Below are 17,876 nucleotides of genomic sequence, written 5' to 3'. Positions count from 1 at the left end.
TTAAAAATTAGTTTACAATATGTTTAAAATCTACAACATCTTTCTTGATCGTCTTACAAAATTTAAATATTGAGATCGTGAAAAAAAAAAAAACTATGGGTAATTGTTTTAAATGGTAAAACTACTAAAAATATTCTCAAATATAGCAAAATGTCACTATCTACCAATGATAGATCGCGATAGACCATGATAAACTGCAATAGACTGTCTATCAATATTAGTAATAGATGTCTATCGTAGTCTATCACTGATAGATAGAGAAATTTTGTTATATTTGTAAATAAGTTAACTCAATTTCCTTTATTTGAAAACAACTCTAAAATTTATAGGGTATCGATCCATTATTTAGCAACATCCCATATTTAAATAATTAAAAATTGAAAAAGTTATAATTGATTCTTTTTTTCTTTTGAGGGGAAAAAGTTATAATTTACCAAACATAAAGCACTGTTTGTGGGACATAGACATTATGTACATCCTGCACATTCTCTTTCATTCACATTTTGGCTGAGATAAAATCCAAATTCCCTTCATTTTTCAATGTCTCCATCTGGATTTGGATGAAACCAAAATTCATACCCCTAATTCAAGAACTAACTATTATTCAAGTGTTATTTTGCTTGGAAGAGTTGATCTCTTGCCCACACACAAGGTAATGTTTCAGTCTTTAATTATTTCTCTTTTCTGATCTTCTCTTCTCCCGATCTCATTGTTCGTGTTCGTGTTTATGTTTCTCATGTTTTACTTGCTATTTGTGTTGATGTTTGATCTTATTTGTATCTCAATCCATTGCAATACTCTTTCATTCTTCGGAAGTTCAGAATTTTAGCAATCGAATCCGTCAACTCAATTCAATTGAACGTTTTTTTTTTCATTAGTGAAATTAGATCATCTTATATCTCAAATTAGTTGAGAAAACATCTCTAGCCTACAATCCAACTCAACCGTATACACTTTACTCAAGACCATCATCCATCGGCCGGCCTCTGATCCCTGTTGTGTTGTGTACGTATTTTCAATTTGTTTTTATTTGTGTTATTTTCTGTGATGTTGAGAGGAATCTGACAAGTGTTTTATTTTATTTCATATTTGAGTTAACGTTTAATAAATAATAATAATAAAAAAAAATCGTTAGTGTGATGTACTCTGGCCTCTGAGAAGATGTTTTTTTTATAAGCCACTACTTTTATTTATTTATTTATTTATTTAAAGAATCATTCCACTAGATATATAATTTAGCCCGTTTAGTAACTATTTTACTTATTGTTTTGTTGGTTTTTGAAAAATAAGTTCATTCTCTCTTAATTTTTTAGTATGATTTTTTTATATTTCTTAGTTAAAAGTATTTTTAATTCTTAGCTAAATTTCAAAAATAATATAAGTTTTTAAAAATTATTTTTTAATTTCAAAAATTAATTTATTTTTTTAAAATATTGGTAGAAAGTATATGACAAAATAATAAATTTAAAGGTGAAAAGATTGTTTATATATTGAATTTTCTAAAACAAAAAGTAAAAATTAAATAGTTACCAAATTCAACCTTAACTATTATTAAGGTAAATTTAAGTTAGGATCTTGATGTTTTCACCATAATTTATTCCCCAAATCTCTATTTTTCTCTCTTTAATTTTTTTTTTTTTATTTATTTTTTCCATGTCTTGGATTTTTGGACTAAAATATATAGGGTAATTACTATAGATCGCATTTTTAGAGATACTAATAAAATGTATAACAACATTTTAAAAACTTGCAAATATAGCAAAGTCTATTAAGACTTTTATTAGCGATATGGTTTATCACTGTTAGACTCAATAAATAGACTATCTAAATTTTACCATATTTGTAATTTCTTTTACATTATTATACTACATCTGTTAATATTTTAAATTTGATTGCTAAATTTGCAACTGCCCAAAATATATATTAAAGGTGTGAAGACAGAAGAAATGGAGTTGAAGAATTGGTTGGTTTGGATTATTGCAGCCTTAGTTTTTGTTTTTGGAGTTTTGAAGAGATTGAATGGTTGGTATTATGAAGCCAAGTTGGGGAAATTATGGCCTAAACTTCCACCAGGTGATATGGGTTGGCCTCTTCTTGGTTCTACTCTATCTTACCTCAAGCATTTCACCTCTGGTCACCCAAGAAATGTCATTCACAACCTTTCCATTAGGTAAATCTTTTCTTCATCATGAAATTTGATTCAAGTTTATGATTAATAAATAACGTTGGAATATGGAAAAAACTTAGGTGCATCGAATGAAATTTTTTGTGTGAGCACTACATATAAATCCTTAAACCCTACTAGTACCTTTATAATCTATATTATTTCACTTTCTTTCTAATAAAATCTTATCAATGCATCTACTTTTGAACGTAGCTAACACATTGTTAGTGAACCATATAAATCTCTATGTCAATTTCTCTATAGTCTATTTTGATTTGATAACACTCTTAAATAGAGGGGTTAAGCATTCAAATTCCATTGAACGCCGACTAATTGTCTATTAAAATATTATATTCTCGATCAAAAATTAATGATGGATAATATATAGAACACCTATTTCACAATTCTTTTTTTTTTTTTTGAGCAGATATGGGAAAAGTGATATGTACAAAGCTCATCTACTTGGTAGAGCAAGTATAATTGTTTGTACATCAGAACTTTGTCGTCAAGTTTTATGTGATGAAGACAAATTCAAACCTAGTTTACCAAGAAGCATCACCCTTTTATCTGGTAGAAAGTCACTAATGCAAGTGTTCAAGGCGGAGCACAGGCGGCTCCGACGGCTCACGACGGGGCTGATCAGCGGCCACATGGTACTAGAGATGTACATCAATTATATTCAACACACGGTGATAAATGGTTTAGAGGAATGGGCAAGCATGAAGAAGCCAATTGAGCTATTGACAGAGATAAAGAAGCTTACCTTCAAAATTATTTGGAATATTTTCATGGGTTCTTCTTCTATAGATTCTTCCATTGGAGAAATTGAGCCTTTGTTTACTAAAACTGCATTAGGGTTTATATCTTTGCCCATCAACTTTCCTGGCTTCATCTTCCATAAATCACTCAAGGTAACCCTTCTCTTCTATATTATTCTTTCCTTTTAACTTTTCGATGAATATCAATTTATACCTATAAACTTTGATGTCGAATCAAGAGCATCTTCATTTCTATATAATATAAAATGGTCTTTAACTAATAATAGTCTTAATTTAGACATTGAATTTTTGTATGAGAATCTTTTTAAAAAAAAAAAGTAAGGGAATCAATTTACACCCTCTTCAAGATTTTTAGACTAATATCTCGTGAAAACTTAATAATTTGAGTCAAGTAGAATCCTAAATTTTTTATTTAGACCCTTCATTACGATTATCTTTGAAAATCATCTATGCATTAATTTTTAAATATGTGTAAACTTCTTTGAATGTTGATTTTACAAAATGGACTATTAGAATGAACGTGTGGATGATGTCTAAAGGAAAATTTTGTCTGAAAGTATAAATTGACCATTTTATGGAAGTTTAAAGATTTAATTGATATAATTATAAGTTTCATATGAGTTTTTTTCAAATGAAATGTAATGGATGGCATAAATTGTTACACTTACAAAATTGAGGATTTAAATTGATATAATTATTATTTCAAAATATGAATTGATATAATTATTAGTTTAAAGTTTAAATTGATACAACACTAAAGTTTAGGGGTATAAATTTATATTTTTTTTTCTTTTCTGTTTTTAAATAATGATTAGTGTAGTGTTTAACAAAACAATATGAATAATTTTTTCATATAATCAATTTGCAAAAATGACAACAATTTTCCTAACCATCTTAAGTTATAAATTTCTCAAAGGAGAATGACTACTTTTTGTATTCCACTATGCCTACCCACTATTTTTAATATTCTAAAAATTTATCTGATGAAAGAGAAGAGAGATTTAAATTATTATATTTAAATTCCTAAAGAAATTATAATATTTTAAACTAATTCAACTTTTATGTTAGGTTGGACTTATTATATTATTAAACTAGACCCCATTACCAAATCCTTGCTTTATCTCTCCCTAATTTGATCGATGCAAAATATAATACTTTTTCTTATTATAATTAAATATAGTTTGCATTGGATCTATTGATTCAAGCAAAATTCAAACTCCGGAGAATCCAAAGTTTAACAAATTATTTGTTTCATATAATTGTAAATATAACAATTAGGCCTAAGTATTTATAGATATAATATAATATAAAAGAATTTATAGATATAATAAAATTTAGATTCTACTTGCAAAGTCTATCCGTGATCAAACATATCCTTAGTATGGGTCTATCAGTGATAGACCATATCGTTAGTAGAAGCATATCAACCATAAAGTATAACATTGATAGATTTTGTTATATTTACAATTTTTTAGAAAAATGTTGTTATACACTTAATTATAATTCTTAAAAGTGCTACCAATGTGATTACCCTATTTGTTTGTACATCTGAGTTTTGTCCATCATGTCACCACCACACCATTCTGATTTGTCATAAAAAATTCTAGCTAACGAATTTTTACTCGTTTTGAAATATTTATAAAAAGTTAACATCAATATTTGCAAGTTAGAAAGAATATAATAGTAGTTTTAAGGAGAAAATATACTTTTGATACTTAAGTTTTAGGCCTAGTTTCTCTTTTATCCCCAGATTTTAAAATGTTACAATTTTAATTCTTAAGTTTTGAGTTCGTTTTAATTTCTTAGTCCATAAATTTTCAAATATTATAATATTCTAGTTCCCGAGTTTCACAATTTACACATTTTAATTAACTTCAATTTTTTATTAAATACTCACTTTATGTGTTTAGTATTAATGTTTATTCATTAACTTAAGAGAAAAAATGCATTCTTGGTCAATAGGTTTTAGGTCTTGTTTTCATTTGGTCCCTAAGTTCTTAAGTTTTGAGTTTAGTTTAAATTTAGTCCCTAAGTTTAAAAAATGTTACAATTTTATTCTTGAGATTTGAGTTTTGTTTCAATTTAGTATCTATGTTTCAAAATTTACACTTTTAAGCTCAATTTTTCATTAAATACTTATTTTCAGTCTCATTGCTATTAGTGTCTGTTAATTAATTTAAAATAATTAAGATTTGAGATTTTAATAGTGGTGAAAAATAGTGAAACTTAAGTAATTATAATTCTTTTAAATTAATTAATAGACATTACACTAAAGATTAAAAGTGAGTATTAGTGAAAAATCAAGGTTAAATAAGTAAATCTTGAAATTTATAGATCAAATTGAAACAAAACTCAAATCTCAATGATAAAATTGTGACATTTTGAAACCTAAGAACTAAATTAAAACCAAACTCAAAACTTAAGACTAAGTGTGTGTGACATTCTGAAACCGACTGAATAAAAACAATTCAAAATCTAAAGACCAAGAAGATATTTTCCTTTTTACAATTTAACCTTAAATTTATCCGATATTGGTTAAAACATCTAGTTGCATTGATAAATGTTGAGCTAAATTATAGCTTTGAATTATATTACTATTTTTACAATCTTACTTGAACATGATTGGTTCTATGGGTAGTACAATCGTGTCACTAAGTTGTAAGGATATCTTTTTTTTCTTACCTTAGCCCATAACAAGAATACATATTTTAAATATAGGGTAGAAAACAGTTGCTAACCATACTTCAATCCATCATCAACCAAAAGAGATTGGTGAAGGAAAGGGAAGGGAAAAAATGGGAAGCAAAAGATATGATGGATTTGCTGATGGAATTGAAAGATGAAGAAGGTGAAGAGTTAGATGATGAAACCATTAAAGATTTGATTTTTGGTAAGTTATTTGCAGGCCATGAAACTTCAGCTTATACAGCTATGTGGGCAATTTTGTTTCTTACAAATCATCCACATATATTTCAAAAAGCCAAGGTTAGTGTTTCTTTTTTTTTTCCCCCTTAAAACTTTATGTTTATCTAATAAATGTTGTCGGTATTTTATTCGAAATTTGATTGGTAAAATGAGTTTGGTTTAATGGTATTAGTATCACCTCCATCCTTAAAGATTCGGAGTTTCAATCTCCATTCTACAGTCGTTGGACTTATACAGTAATATAGTATCATGAAAATATATATACACATCAAAAAAAGGTCATTTGTTTTAGGAAGAACAAGAGGATATCATTAAAAGAAGACCCACCACTCAAAAAGGGATAACTCTCTCAGAGGTTAAACAGATGAAATTTCTTTACCAGGTACATATTTTTGTTTTAAAAAATGTTTTAATTGATTACAAAGAAAATGTACGTAATTAACGATGATATTAATTTTCATATTCAGGTAATAGATGAGACACTTCGTGTTAGTGGTATCACTTTTATGGTTTTTCGTGAAGCAGTAGTTGATGTTGAAATCAATGGTTAGATTATATTTTTATCTTATTCTAGGAGGAAATGATAATAATTTATTATTATTATTGTTATTATTATTTCAATAATATTGGGTTCCTTTTTTTATTTAGGTAAAATTATACCAAAGGGATGGAAAGTCATTCCTTGGTTTGGAGAGCTTTACATGGATGAAAAACAATTTCCTTCCCCACGGGAGTTCAACCCTTCAAGATGGGATGTATGTATAAATTATCTATATATTATTTACAAGCCTTTTCTTTCTTGAACCAAAGTTATTGGATTAACCATTTTTTTTTATGCAATATATATGAGGTTATTATAAATACTATAGAAAATAAATACCCATTAGACGTTCAGTATCTATTGATCATCTATCATGTCCCCATTTTTCTAAAGTATTGTCGATGAGACTTGTAAATACTCATTATTAGTGTTCATATAATCCAGTTCCTACTAGCCAATAATCCAACTCCTACTTGCCAAATTGCCTATAAATAGTGACACTCAATGGGTTTTGAAAGATACACATTTAACAAATTCCAAAAAGTTTGGAGAAAGTGAAGAAATCAATAATTTGTTATTTTATTTACTTTTATTATTTATTTTATTTTATATATTTATATATATTATATTTAATTTATTTTAATATTTATTTATTCCATATATTTAGATTATATTTATTTATTTTAATATTATATTTTATTAGCATCTCTGTTCATGTTGTGCTCCTCAAATTCTGTCACACCCCATCCCAGACCACCTTCTTAGCCTAGAGAAGGGCGTGACTGCAACAGTTATCAACCCTTAGGCTGACACTTACTACCTAAAAACTCTTGCGGAATAACTCTGATACCAAATACAAATTATATGCAATGGGATGGCTGTAGGCCCACAATTTATTAACTTAGAAACTTAATATGTTTAGAGTATTTACAACATTAGATTTACAAGTCCCAAAACCCACAAACCCTAGTCCCTATATGAACAATAGTAACATGTGTACAATATTAACAGTAACCACCTAGCAAACGGTTACAAGTCTTTTCGTCCTTTAGTGGTAGAGCAGATACTGAGGTGTCTTCAGAGGATTTGACCGCTACCTGTGGGAGGGGGGAGGGGGGGGGGAACAAAAACATTTGAAAACGGGGTGAGCTTACGCCCAGTGAGTGACCGAGAAAACATAGTAAATTCTCACGCATGATTTCAGTAATGAGTTTTTAACTGAAACATAAACTTTTACAGTATTTGTACTGCAGCATAAACGTTTTCCAAGCGTAAAACATGTAAAGTTGTTTTAAACATAAAACAATAAAAGCATTTCTCAAATCAAAGTACTTTATAACTGGTAAAATAATCCCAACACCAACTGCTAGTCCAGAGAGAACCCTTTTGCTCAATCTCTGACTTTATTCACCTGTGGCCACATTAGGTACTACTGCTCAGATACCTTCTCCTTGTACTTCAGTGTCGAGCTACTAGGATACCTTTTCCAACGTACTTCACTATCCCGTTGGCTTGGTACCTTCTCAAACGTACTTCAGTACCAATAGATACCTTCTCCTTGTACTTCAGTATCTAGTTGGGTGGATGTCTTCTCCTTGTACTTTGTCGTATTTTACCAAAACTATTTATAAATAACTTTTCTCTTTAAAGTATGTACAGTATAGCACATATACAACATGACTTTAAAGATGGTAATGCATGCTGGATAAAATCAATACATATACATATGTAAATAGTTTTTCAACAATATGCATGCGTTCACAACACAATTCAGATCTTGCTCGGAAACTACTTTATAAAACTAGTAGGCATGAGAATTATTTTCACAAACATGCTTTCTGTAAAACGTTTGTAATCAAAACAGTTTAAAAACATTTTAGTTCGAAAACATTTTAGCCATTCACCTTGATTTCTTAGGAACTTTTCACTCTAGTAGCTCCTCGGGTCCCTTTTTCACCCCTAGAATCTAAATTCAACTTTCAACTTAGATTACTCATAATTTCGAACCTTATTTGGAAATACTTCCTTCTACAAACTTATTCTAAAATGTCTTAGAAATCTTACCCCTAAACTTTCAGCTCAGAATTTCTCGTGGTTTGGCTGTAATCTCAAAATCTTCAAGACTGGCTCAGACTGATCTGACAATCTGACCCTTCTGCCTTCTTCTCAACCTCCAGCCCAATTCCTTTGAGCCTTTTCCTCCAGCAGTCCTACTCTGAAAACTAGACTTCTAGAGCTTTCAGATGGCTTTGAAATCACTCTAAACGCACGAGTAGATTGGAAGATCTCCTCGTCCAAAATTGGCACATTCCTCTGAACCCTCACTGCCCTCTACTTTCTCTACGAAATTTATGATTTTTGTGTGATTTGTAAATGAAATCAAAACTCCCTATTTATAGACGTTCAAATTGATCGTGGGGTTGACAACACCTACTTGGCTGTATGGCCAAATGTTTAATCCTCCCTTTATCAACGTAAGCTGACTTCACCTTGGTTTAATGTGTTCTTCCCAACTGCATCCAACACAATTTCTTAGGGTTTAAGAATTTCTCTTAATCGGACACCTAAATTTTAATTGACATTTTTCCTTACGTCTTCAAGCTTTGTTTGTATTCAAATTAGGGTTTTTAAATGCATAATCTACCCTAACGCGTCCAAATACATTGCCTAGAAGCTTGCTTGGCCGTTCAATGCATAGGCGAGGCGTGGGCGTGACGTTCGAATCGGACAAAGCAAGGCTAACGCATAGGCACTCTCGCTCTTTTCGCTCTCGGCAGTGTCACTCTCTCCACTCTCGGCAGTGTCGTTCTCTCCCACTTTCTCGCTAGTCTCGCTCTCTCCACTCTCGTTCTCTCCCCTTTTCTCGCTCAAAATTCTGCTCTCTCCATTCTCGCTCTCTCCAACTTTCTCGCTTAAAATCTTGTTCTCTTTACTCTCGCTCTCTCCCTCTTTCTCGCTGGTCTTGCTCTCTCCAATCTTCTATCCAATCTCGCTCTCTCCCATTTTCTCTCCAATCCCACTAGTCTCGATCTCAATGATCTCGTTCTCAACGATTTCGCCGATCTCACTCTCAACGATCTCGCTCTTAGCTACTGCAAACATTGTTCGTCTCCGTGCAATTTCTACACGATTGTGCCACTAGTCACTTGCCTTCCAGTGCTTTGTGCACAACACGCATTTCACATAAATTCCATATTTTCCTCAGTCCTTCAGCCATAATGCACTTCACCTAATTTCTCCATACTTAACCAAAATTTTCCCCAAATTTTCCAAACTTAATTTCCATATTATTCCACACTAGCTCAACCTACTTATTATTTAAAGAAAAGTTTACTTAACACTTAGAAATTTCCTTCCCCTTAAGTTAGGATTTAACTTTCACTTAGTTAATTCCTTTTATCACTTGCTTAAGTAAGGAAAATAGAAATCCGGGTTTCACAAATTCACAACAGAGCTAACATTTGATGGAAGGTGAAGTTTGAATGTGGAAGCAGGATCGTCCCAATTTCGATTTTCATAAAATGAAAATTTATAGAACAAAAAAAAATTATACATAACAATAAAATTACAAAATGCTTTTAAGAATTAAGAATTAGGGTTAGGGATTAACTTACTCTTGAAGAAACACTTTTTCACGTAATCCCTTGAACTGGTCACGAACTCTCCTCGAAACTCGATCTTCCAAAATAATCCAACAAAACCAAGTGGCTACCACCAAGAGGTCAACCTCCGTCTCTATAGGGGATGAGAATTACAGGAGGTGTAGGCTCTGTATATTTTTAGGAAGAGGGAGAGCAATTTGAGAGGAAGAAGTAAACAATTTTTCTTTTGTGTGGTCTTGGGAGAGAAACCAAAAGAGAGAATTTTTTCTTTCAGTTCATCCCTCTGCGTAAGAAGCAAGAGGAAGAAGATCCCCCATAACTACATCACGCCACACGATGGATTAAAAGAAAAATAGGGATGGATAACTCTCTCAATTAATTTAATTCAAAAATTAAATTAAATTTAATATATATAAATATATAGATATTTACATACAATAACTAACTTATTATATGTATATATAACTATATGTTATATCAAATATAATACATAATCTATAGTTTTTATATTGTATCAAATACAATATAACCTATAGTTTTATTTCTCTCAATAATACATGATATTTAATATAAATCACATTTATACTAAATTTAATTATATGAATCTCATTCATATAATTAGTATTTGAATCATATTCAGATACTTAATTCCTCTCAAAAGAAACTTAACTTCATACTATAACGTATCAAATATATTATATTAATTATATCATGTATAATTAATTCCCTCAATTAATTTGAACAATTTAAATTAATCTAAAATTAATTTTCAATAATCTTTGTTGAGTTACAGAGGGGACCTTATGGACCTGTAGTTGAAGTTCTAGTGGTACTTGAACAATTAATTAAACTTTTTTAATTAAATTATTCAACATCCATTAATTGTTGGTTGTCACGGTCATGCTTGTCCAAGGCGTGTTGCCCATAGCCGCATGACGACCCCCACCTCTTTTTACTATGTTTTCATCCTATGTATTTCCTTTTGCTAGGTAGTTAGGTTTATATGTACTTTTCTTAGTGAGTGATCGCTCATCTATTTCCATATGCAAGGGTAGTGGATGTGTTTTTGTTCAGATTGTACTATATGGGGATAAGACTAACCATCACTTCCTCATACCCGGAGTAGTATGTTATAAAGTTGTTGTTGTTGCTTATTACTTTCTAGCCTACTACAATCATTCTCTTCTCTATTCTTACATTCAAACTATTTGCAAAAACCTTTTCTCCAAACCCGTTTTCTCTAAAACGGGGGTGGAGGTTGCGAGAGGCAGCCGGTGTGCCATTGGTGTTCCGTATTCGAATTGACTGACTTGTTCGTGAGCGGGAACAAGTGCCGCACAATACCTAAGTGAAGCTTCGGAAAGTGCGATTATGACAGTTAGTATCAGAGCCAAGTCGACTCGTAGAGTTGAGAAGCTGTGATCATGTCTGCTACGAAGCAGTTGAGCAAGTCCCATGTTGACCGATTGGTCGAGATTGAAGAGCAAATGCTCAATTTAATAGAAGTCCTTGATCAGGCTGGCCGCTTAAACGAGATGCCCGTCAGAGAATTGTTGACAAGGGTTGAGACCCTAGAGGCAAAAACTATGATGGGTGGGCCTCTCAAGCATGGGGATAGTTTATCAGGCTCTGTTGCCCTGATAGAAAAGCGTGTCAAAGAATTAGACAGCTTGCAGAGAACGATCATTCAGATGGTGACTGAAATGTTCGAGGAATTTCGAGCCACCATCGATGTCATCCAGGTAGAGACTGCAGACATTAGTGTAAGAGTTAACCTCACCATGAGAGTAGCGGGAAATCAAGCCTCAGTCGGGGGTGTAGCCCAATTCAATAAGGTAAAAGTACTTGAGCCTAAGCCCTTCTTTGGGGCTCGGAACGCAAAGGCATTAGAAAATTTTATCTTTGACATGGAACAGTACTTTAGGGCTATGAACACAGCGACTGAAGAGTCGAAGATCACCCTAGCGACGATGCACCTAGCAGAGGATGCCAAGTTATGGTGGAGGTCTCGTTTTATAGATGTCCAAGAGGGTCGGTGTACCATTGACACGTGGGAGAGACTAAAACAAAAGTTGTGTTTCAATTCTTTACCGAAAATGTTGAGATTTTGGCAAGATGCAAGCTATGGGAATTGAAACATACTGATACTATTAGGGACTACGTGAAACAATTTTTCAGATTAATGTTGGACATAAGATATATGTCTGAAAAAGACAAAGTTTTTTGTTTTGTTGAAGGCTTGAAACCATGGACAAAAACAAAACTGTATGCATAGAGAATACAGGATCTCCCAGCCGTATATTCAGTGGCCGAATGGTTATTTGACTCAATTGATGAATCTCAAGAGATGAGGCAACACTCGAGATCCCCTAATAGGGGGAGAAAGAGCAACAGCTCGAGCCCATCGAGAAACAGTTGGGGAGATAAAGATAATAATGGGGATAGTAGACCCCCTTAGCAGATGACTGGAAATACGTAGCAGGGGCAGAATCAGAAGAATTTTTATTAGTTCTTATCCTGTTATATATGCAAGAGACCGCACAAGGCGAGCGAATGTCCGAAACGAGCAACATTTAATGCTTTCCAAGCCTCATTAGCTTCGGACTGGAAAGGCAAAGTTGTTCAGGTAGAAGACGAGAATGTGCAAGCAGAGGAAGATAGAACCCCACAGGTTGGGCCCTAAGATTTTTAGCTGCCCTTCAAAAGGATGTATGAGAAGAAAATGGATCCCATGGAGGTGGACTGATGTATGTTGATTCTTGGGTCAACCATAGATCGGCCAAAAATACCATGGTCGATTCAAGGGCCAACCATAATTTATGTTTGAAATAGAAGCCAGACGGCTGAATCCCCGTTGGGAAGGAGATGTAAGTAAAATGAAAGCAGTGAACTTTGAGGCCTTGCCGATTATAGGAATGGCAAAAAGGACAGTCGTAAAGTTGGGGGACTGGAATGACACTGCCGATTTCGTGATCGTCAAGATAGATGACTTTGATGTGGTGTTGGGAATGAAGTTCTTGCTTGAGCATAGGTAATACTGATACCCCTCACCAAGTGTTTAGTGATCATCGGATCTACGCCACCGTTGTGCATGCCGAGATCAGATGGCTGAAGGGGATAAGGATGATCTTGGCCCTCCAGTTGGAGAAGGACTTTACCCACGAGTTAGTTGAAACCGCGGAAGAGAAGGCCCCCCAAGACATTTTGTGTGTCTTGGAACAGTGTCGTGTTGTTGAGCCGGACAATTTACATAAGTCCCTGGCTCCAAAGAGAAGAAGAAGAGAGGAAGAAAGCCTAGACACCGAGAGTAAATTTGTGCCTGGGACGATTTCGAAGTCGAGGGCAAAGAGAACATTGCTTCGTGAGCAGCTTTAGAGGACCGGTGGAAGTCATCGAAAAGGTTGGGAAAACCTCTTATAAGGTGTAGTTACCATCGTGAATAGAGATTCATCCTGTCATCCATGAAAGTAGACTGAAACCCTATCATCCCAACCATGCCGAAGAGAGATATACGGAGGTGGTCCGTCCGCAGGCCACAACGAAGAGAATAGCAGGAGAAGAAGCCAACGAGAGACTTGCGGGAAGAAGCGACAGAGTGGAAAGACCAGAACCAAGCTGGGGAAGAGTTTCTCGAGAAATGGAGAAGCCTCCAAGATAGAGAAGTTCGTTGGGAGCGCATGGAAGGCCTCAAAGGCAGCTGCTCAATAATATGCTGTGTTCGAGCAGAGTCAGTTGACGGGGATGTCAACCAATTGAATGGAGGAGAATGTCACGGTCATGCTTGTCTAGGACGTGTTGCCCATGGCCGCATGACTACCTCCATCTCCTTTTACTATTCTTTCATCCTACGTATTTCATTTTGCTTAGTAGTTAGGTTTATATATACTTTACTTAGTGAGTGACTGCTCGCTCATTTCTATATGCCAGGGTAGTGGATGTTTTTTTTGTTCAGAATGCACTATATGGGGATAAGATTAACCATCACTTCCTCAAACCCGGAGTAGTATGTTATAAAGCTGTTGTTGTTGCTTATTGCTTTCTAGCCTACTACAATCTTTCTCTTCTCTATTCTTACATTCAAACTGTTTGCAAAAACCTTTTCTCCAAACCCGTTTTCTAAAACCGTTTTCTCTAAAACGGGGTGGAGGTTGCGAGAGACACTTGATGTGCCATCGATGTTCCGTATTCGAATTGGCTGACTTGTTCGTGAGCAGGAACAAGTGTCGCATAATCGCTAAGTGAAGCTTTGAAAAGTGCGATTGTGACACCGGCCACTCCACTAAAGAACGATGGCTGCATTCTTTGCACTATAGATATATTTCTATGTCCATTGGATATAACCAATCAACAGTGTAGTGACTCTTCACAAATTGTTCATAAGTATAGCTGGGCCAAAATCACCGTTTTGCCCCTATAGTTACATCTAACTTCTTAAGTACCAATGATCCCTTTAATGAACAATAAGTCATAGTCCAGCTATGACCAAATCCTTCTCGGGCCAAGAGAAAGTGTGGCCACATTGTTCAAGCCCCGGAATCAGCTCTTAAGGACGCAATTTATCTACTTACCCCGACATCAGAGAAGGAGTAAATTTCGTCTTGTGTAGCTGTATTCCTAGTTCCTGAATCAGACGAATCCCCAAAATGGTAGGCATATTGAGTTAGCAATCTGGTCACTCTCACCCATGCAAATAAAAAGACCACCTTCATAGGCAGAAGTTCATAACTCACTTAGGATTCAGGTCATGTCACCTATGATCATCCTGGTGAAACATAAGTCTCTACTAGTAACGATGTTATATAATGAGACCAGTCATATCATAGTCCGGTCTTATACAAACTCTTTGTATGGGATACCCCCGCTCACATGTCTCCACATGAATTATCAGGATTAGATCATTTGTAGCATCTTATAACATTTGTAACATCTACAAAGCATATCGTATTTGTAGTGTCATCACGATGAGGTACCTAGCCTTATCCGTCTATTACAGACCATTTAGGTTATCATTTAAACATGATCTACCTGTATATCTCCACATATATGTTTATATTACATAAAATAACCTATGATCTTTATTTATTGGATTGAGTGTATGCTTATAAAATAACAATTATTTTAATAATAACTATTTGTTTATACAGTATTTACAAACAACAAAAATACAACAGAGATTTCGGACACTAATCTCAACAACATTATGCTAATTTAGCATAATTTAATAACTTTAACCAATGATTATTTACAATATATATATATTTGTTGAAATCTTTTATTCCTCAAATTTTGTATTAATTACAAGTTGTATTAGGTCTAGTGAGCCAAAATTAAGTGTTAAAATTAAGAACAAATATCAATTTATACCTCAAAACTTTAGAGTCGTATCAATTTATACCATAAACTAATAATTGTATAAATTTAATTCTTATACTTTCATAAGTATATCAATTTAAAAATTTAGGGGTTGTAGAGTTGTTTTCAAATATAGTAAAATAAGTGAACTTATTTACAAATATAGCAAGATATATGCCACTTGTTCATCGGTATCTTTCACTGATAGACAGTGACATTTTGCTATATTTAAAAATATTTTCAGCAGTTTTTCATTTAAAACAATTACTTTTTAAAATGATACAACCCTCAAAGTTCAAGAATATAAATTGACATTTGCTCTGAAATTAAATATATAATGTCATTATTATCTCTTTTTTTTAATATGATAATATCCACTTTGAATTGGAAGTATTTTGCTTTGAATATTGTTTTTATTCACATGCTTTTTGGATTTGATAGTGAATTTAGCAACCCTCTTTTTTAATGTTTTTCCCCCTTTGATCTCATGGTATATTAAATGGAATTTTGCTTGTTTCTCTTTTTAAAGAATTTTGTAGCCACACCAGGAGCTTTCACTCCATTTGGATTAGGAAATAGGTATTGCCCAGGAAGTGATCTTGCCAAGCTTGAAATCTCAATATTTCTTCATTATTTTCTCCTCAGTTACAAGTGAGTTTTGCTTTTAAATCTTTTTCATCAGTTAATTTTATCAACTTTTAACACAAAATTTAAGCATATAAACATTTTCTTAACTGCAAATAATCATTTTTGCAATAATATACGCAGGGTGGAACAACTTAATCCAAAATGTCAGAGGACTTGTTTGCCATTTCCACATCTCAAAGACAAGTGCTTGGCAAGAGTGCATAAAGTTGAATAACTATCCAAGTGTAAAATGTCGATGTCGACAAAAATATCGAGATCTTAATTTTACAGATATATCGATGAAAATATCGATAAAATATTGATTTTGATGGATATTTCACTACAAGAAATAATAGACACGATAGCTAACAAAATGCTATAATAGATCTTTCATACCCTTTTTCGAAGGTCCAACGACCCATGTTATTAAAAATCTAGGACTTTTGATAGCATTTTTTTTGTTAGCTATGTAAATGCTATTAAAAATCTAAAAATTATAGCATATTTATCTTGCTATGAAAATATATTATAGTATTACTAATTAAAGTTATAATAAGTTTCTATAGCTTATAAAGGGAGCTATTATAACTTTGTAATAGTATTTTATTTATATTATTATAAGTTTTTAGAAGTCTTTTGTATGCACAGTTATGAAGATTTTATAGCCTTTTCTTAATGTTATTAAAAAAAAAATGCCTTTAATCGTCAATGATAAATTACCAATTGCCATAATGGCTATTTTTAGCCAATTTTCATTATTTATAACAATATAGCAAACCATTTCACTAATATTCATCAAATTTCATGTAAATGATAGCTAGAAAATATACATGGAATATATATAATAAAGTATCATGACATGTAAAATATCACAAGTCTCATCTCATAATTGACATTTTTTAATCCCTTACATAATACATTTAATTAGTGTAATACAATGAAAGAAGTTACAAAGTAATTCCTACAAAGTGATTAGCAAAATACAAGATTCACCAACTTTTGAATATTTCCATAATGAGTATAAAATTTAAGGGTTAAGTGGGTTGTCATCTTCATTCTTCATCAACATACAAAGCCTTATTCCATCCACCTACATAAATAATTTCAAAAAAAATATTATACATATAAATAATTTTTTTTGAACTCTCCCAACTTATTAAATTATCACTATCACAACATAGAAGTATTACTATTCTTTGGATTTGCAATAAAAAAAATCTCAATGGAAGAGCAAGACTCGTCCCGATAAATTATATTTACAAATAATATTAATCTTTTTTATATTGAGAGTGAAAAGTCATTAACGTGATAAAACAAACAAATGAATATAATCATAGACACTAGTTTATTAGGAAAAGAAGACCATCAACCATCTCATGTTCTATCCATTTTTCTATTCTAAGTCGGTTTAACCTCTTATTTTGAGCCTTCTAAACAACTTAAAGAGAATAATGTTTGAACTTTTTGTAGTTGCCAAAATTTATAATTAAGAACTAAGAAACCTTCTCATTATTTGCTTCAATTCCTCAATTAATATACAAATGTAAAGTATAATTGAGCAACTTTTTATTGAATCTAAAGTCTAAGATCTTAAGAATTATTATATTCCAATGGTAGCAACAAACACAAAGTTGTCTACAATCAAACAACTCACACAAACGTTTTCTAATGGCTTTCAAAATGGTAGGAAATAGATAATGTACTCAATAACTTGGTATTTCCCACTTAAATAACCTAAAAATACAACGAAGATCTCCCATCTATGTAAGACATAGTTGAGAAAAAAAATATTTAACTTCATCAAAGTGGAGTTGTAAAATAAAGTAGCAAAATATTCAAACTTCATCAAAGTAGAGTTGTAAAATAAATTAAAATAGTCTAAGATT

The 17,876-nt window shown here is 32.5% G+C and overlaps 1 protein-coding gene across 2 annotated transcripts; it reads left to right on the top strand.

Moving 5' to 3' along the window:
* Nucleotides 1–413: 413 nt before the first annotated feature.
* Nucleotides 414–16,621, top strand: LOC120091820 (beta-amyrin 11-oxidase-like). 2 transcript variants are annotated; one of them, XM_039049962.2, is made up of 9 exons: nt 414–652; nt 1,930–2,170; nt 2,592–3,075; nt 5,662–5,928; nt 6,161–6,250; nt 6,336–6,414; nt 6,517–6,623; nt 15,893–16,014; nt 16,132–16,621. In XM_039049962.2, the coding sequence occupies exons 2-9, from the start codon at nt 1,947–1,949 to the stop codon at nt 16,223–16,225; spliced, it is 1,467 nt and encodes a 488-aa protein (XP_038905890.1). In that variant the 5' UTR covers nt 414–652; nt 1,930–1,946; the 3' UTR covers nt 16,226–16,621. The 2 variants fall into 2 exon arrangements, with proteins under 2 accessions (XP_038905890.1, XP_090163349.1); XM_090307223.1 differs by lacking the exon at nt 1,930–2,170 and having other exon boundaries at nt 466–652.
* Nucleotides 16,622–17,876: the final 1,255 nt, after the last annotated feature.

This window comes from Benincasa hispida, chromosome 11, assembly GCF_027475165.1.
Source record: "Benincasa hispida cultivar pf3 chromosome 11, pf3_genome.v1.1, whole genome shotgun sequence".
NCBI lineage: Eukaryota > Viridiplantae > Streptophyta > Magnoliopsida > Cucurbitales > Cucurbitaceae > Benincasa > Benincasa hispida.
The sequence above is the reverse complement of the archived record's forward strand: the minus strand, read 5'-3'. Positions and strand labels throughout refer to the sequence as shown.

What these genes read in the sequence shown, in the direction of transcription:
- LOC120091820 (XM_039049962.2), top strand. Translation starts at nt 1,947, where the DNA reads ATGGAGTTGAAGAATTGGTTGGTTTGGATTATTGCAGCCTTAGTTTTT. An exon ending in TCTTCCATAAATCACTCAAG is followed by an intron (nt 3,076 to 5,661) that starts GTAACCCTTCTC and finishes TTTTAAATATAG; the next exon opens with GGTAGAAAACAGTTGCTAAC. An exon ending in TCAACCCTTCAAGATGGGAT is followed by an intron (nt 6,624 to 15,892) that starts GTATGTATAAAT and finishes CTCTTTTTAAAG; the next exon opens with AATTTTGTAGCCACACCAGG.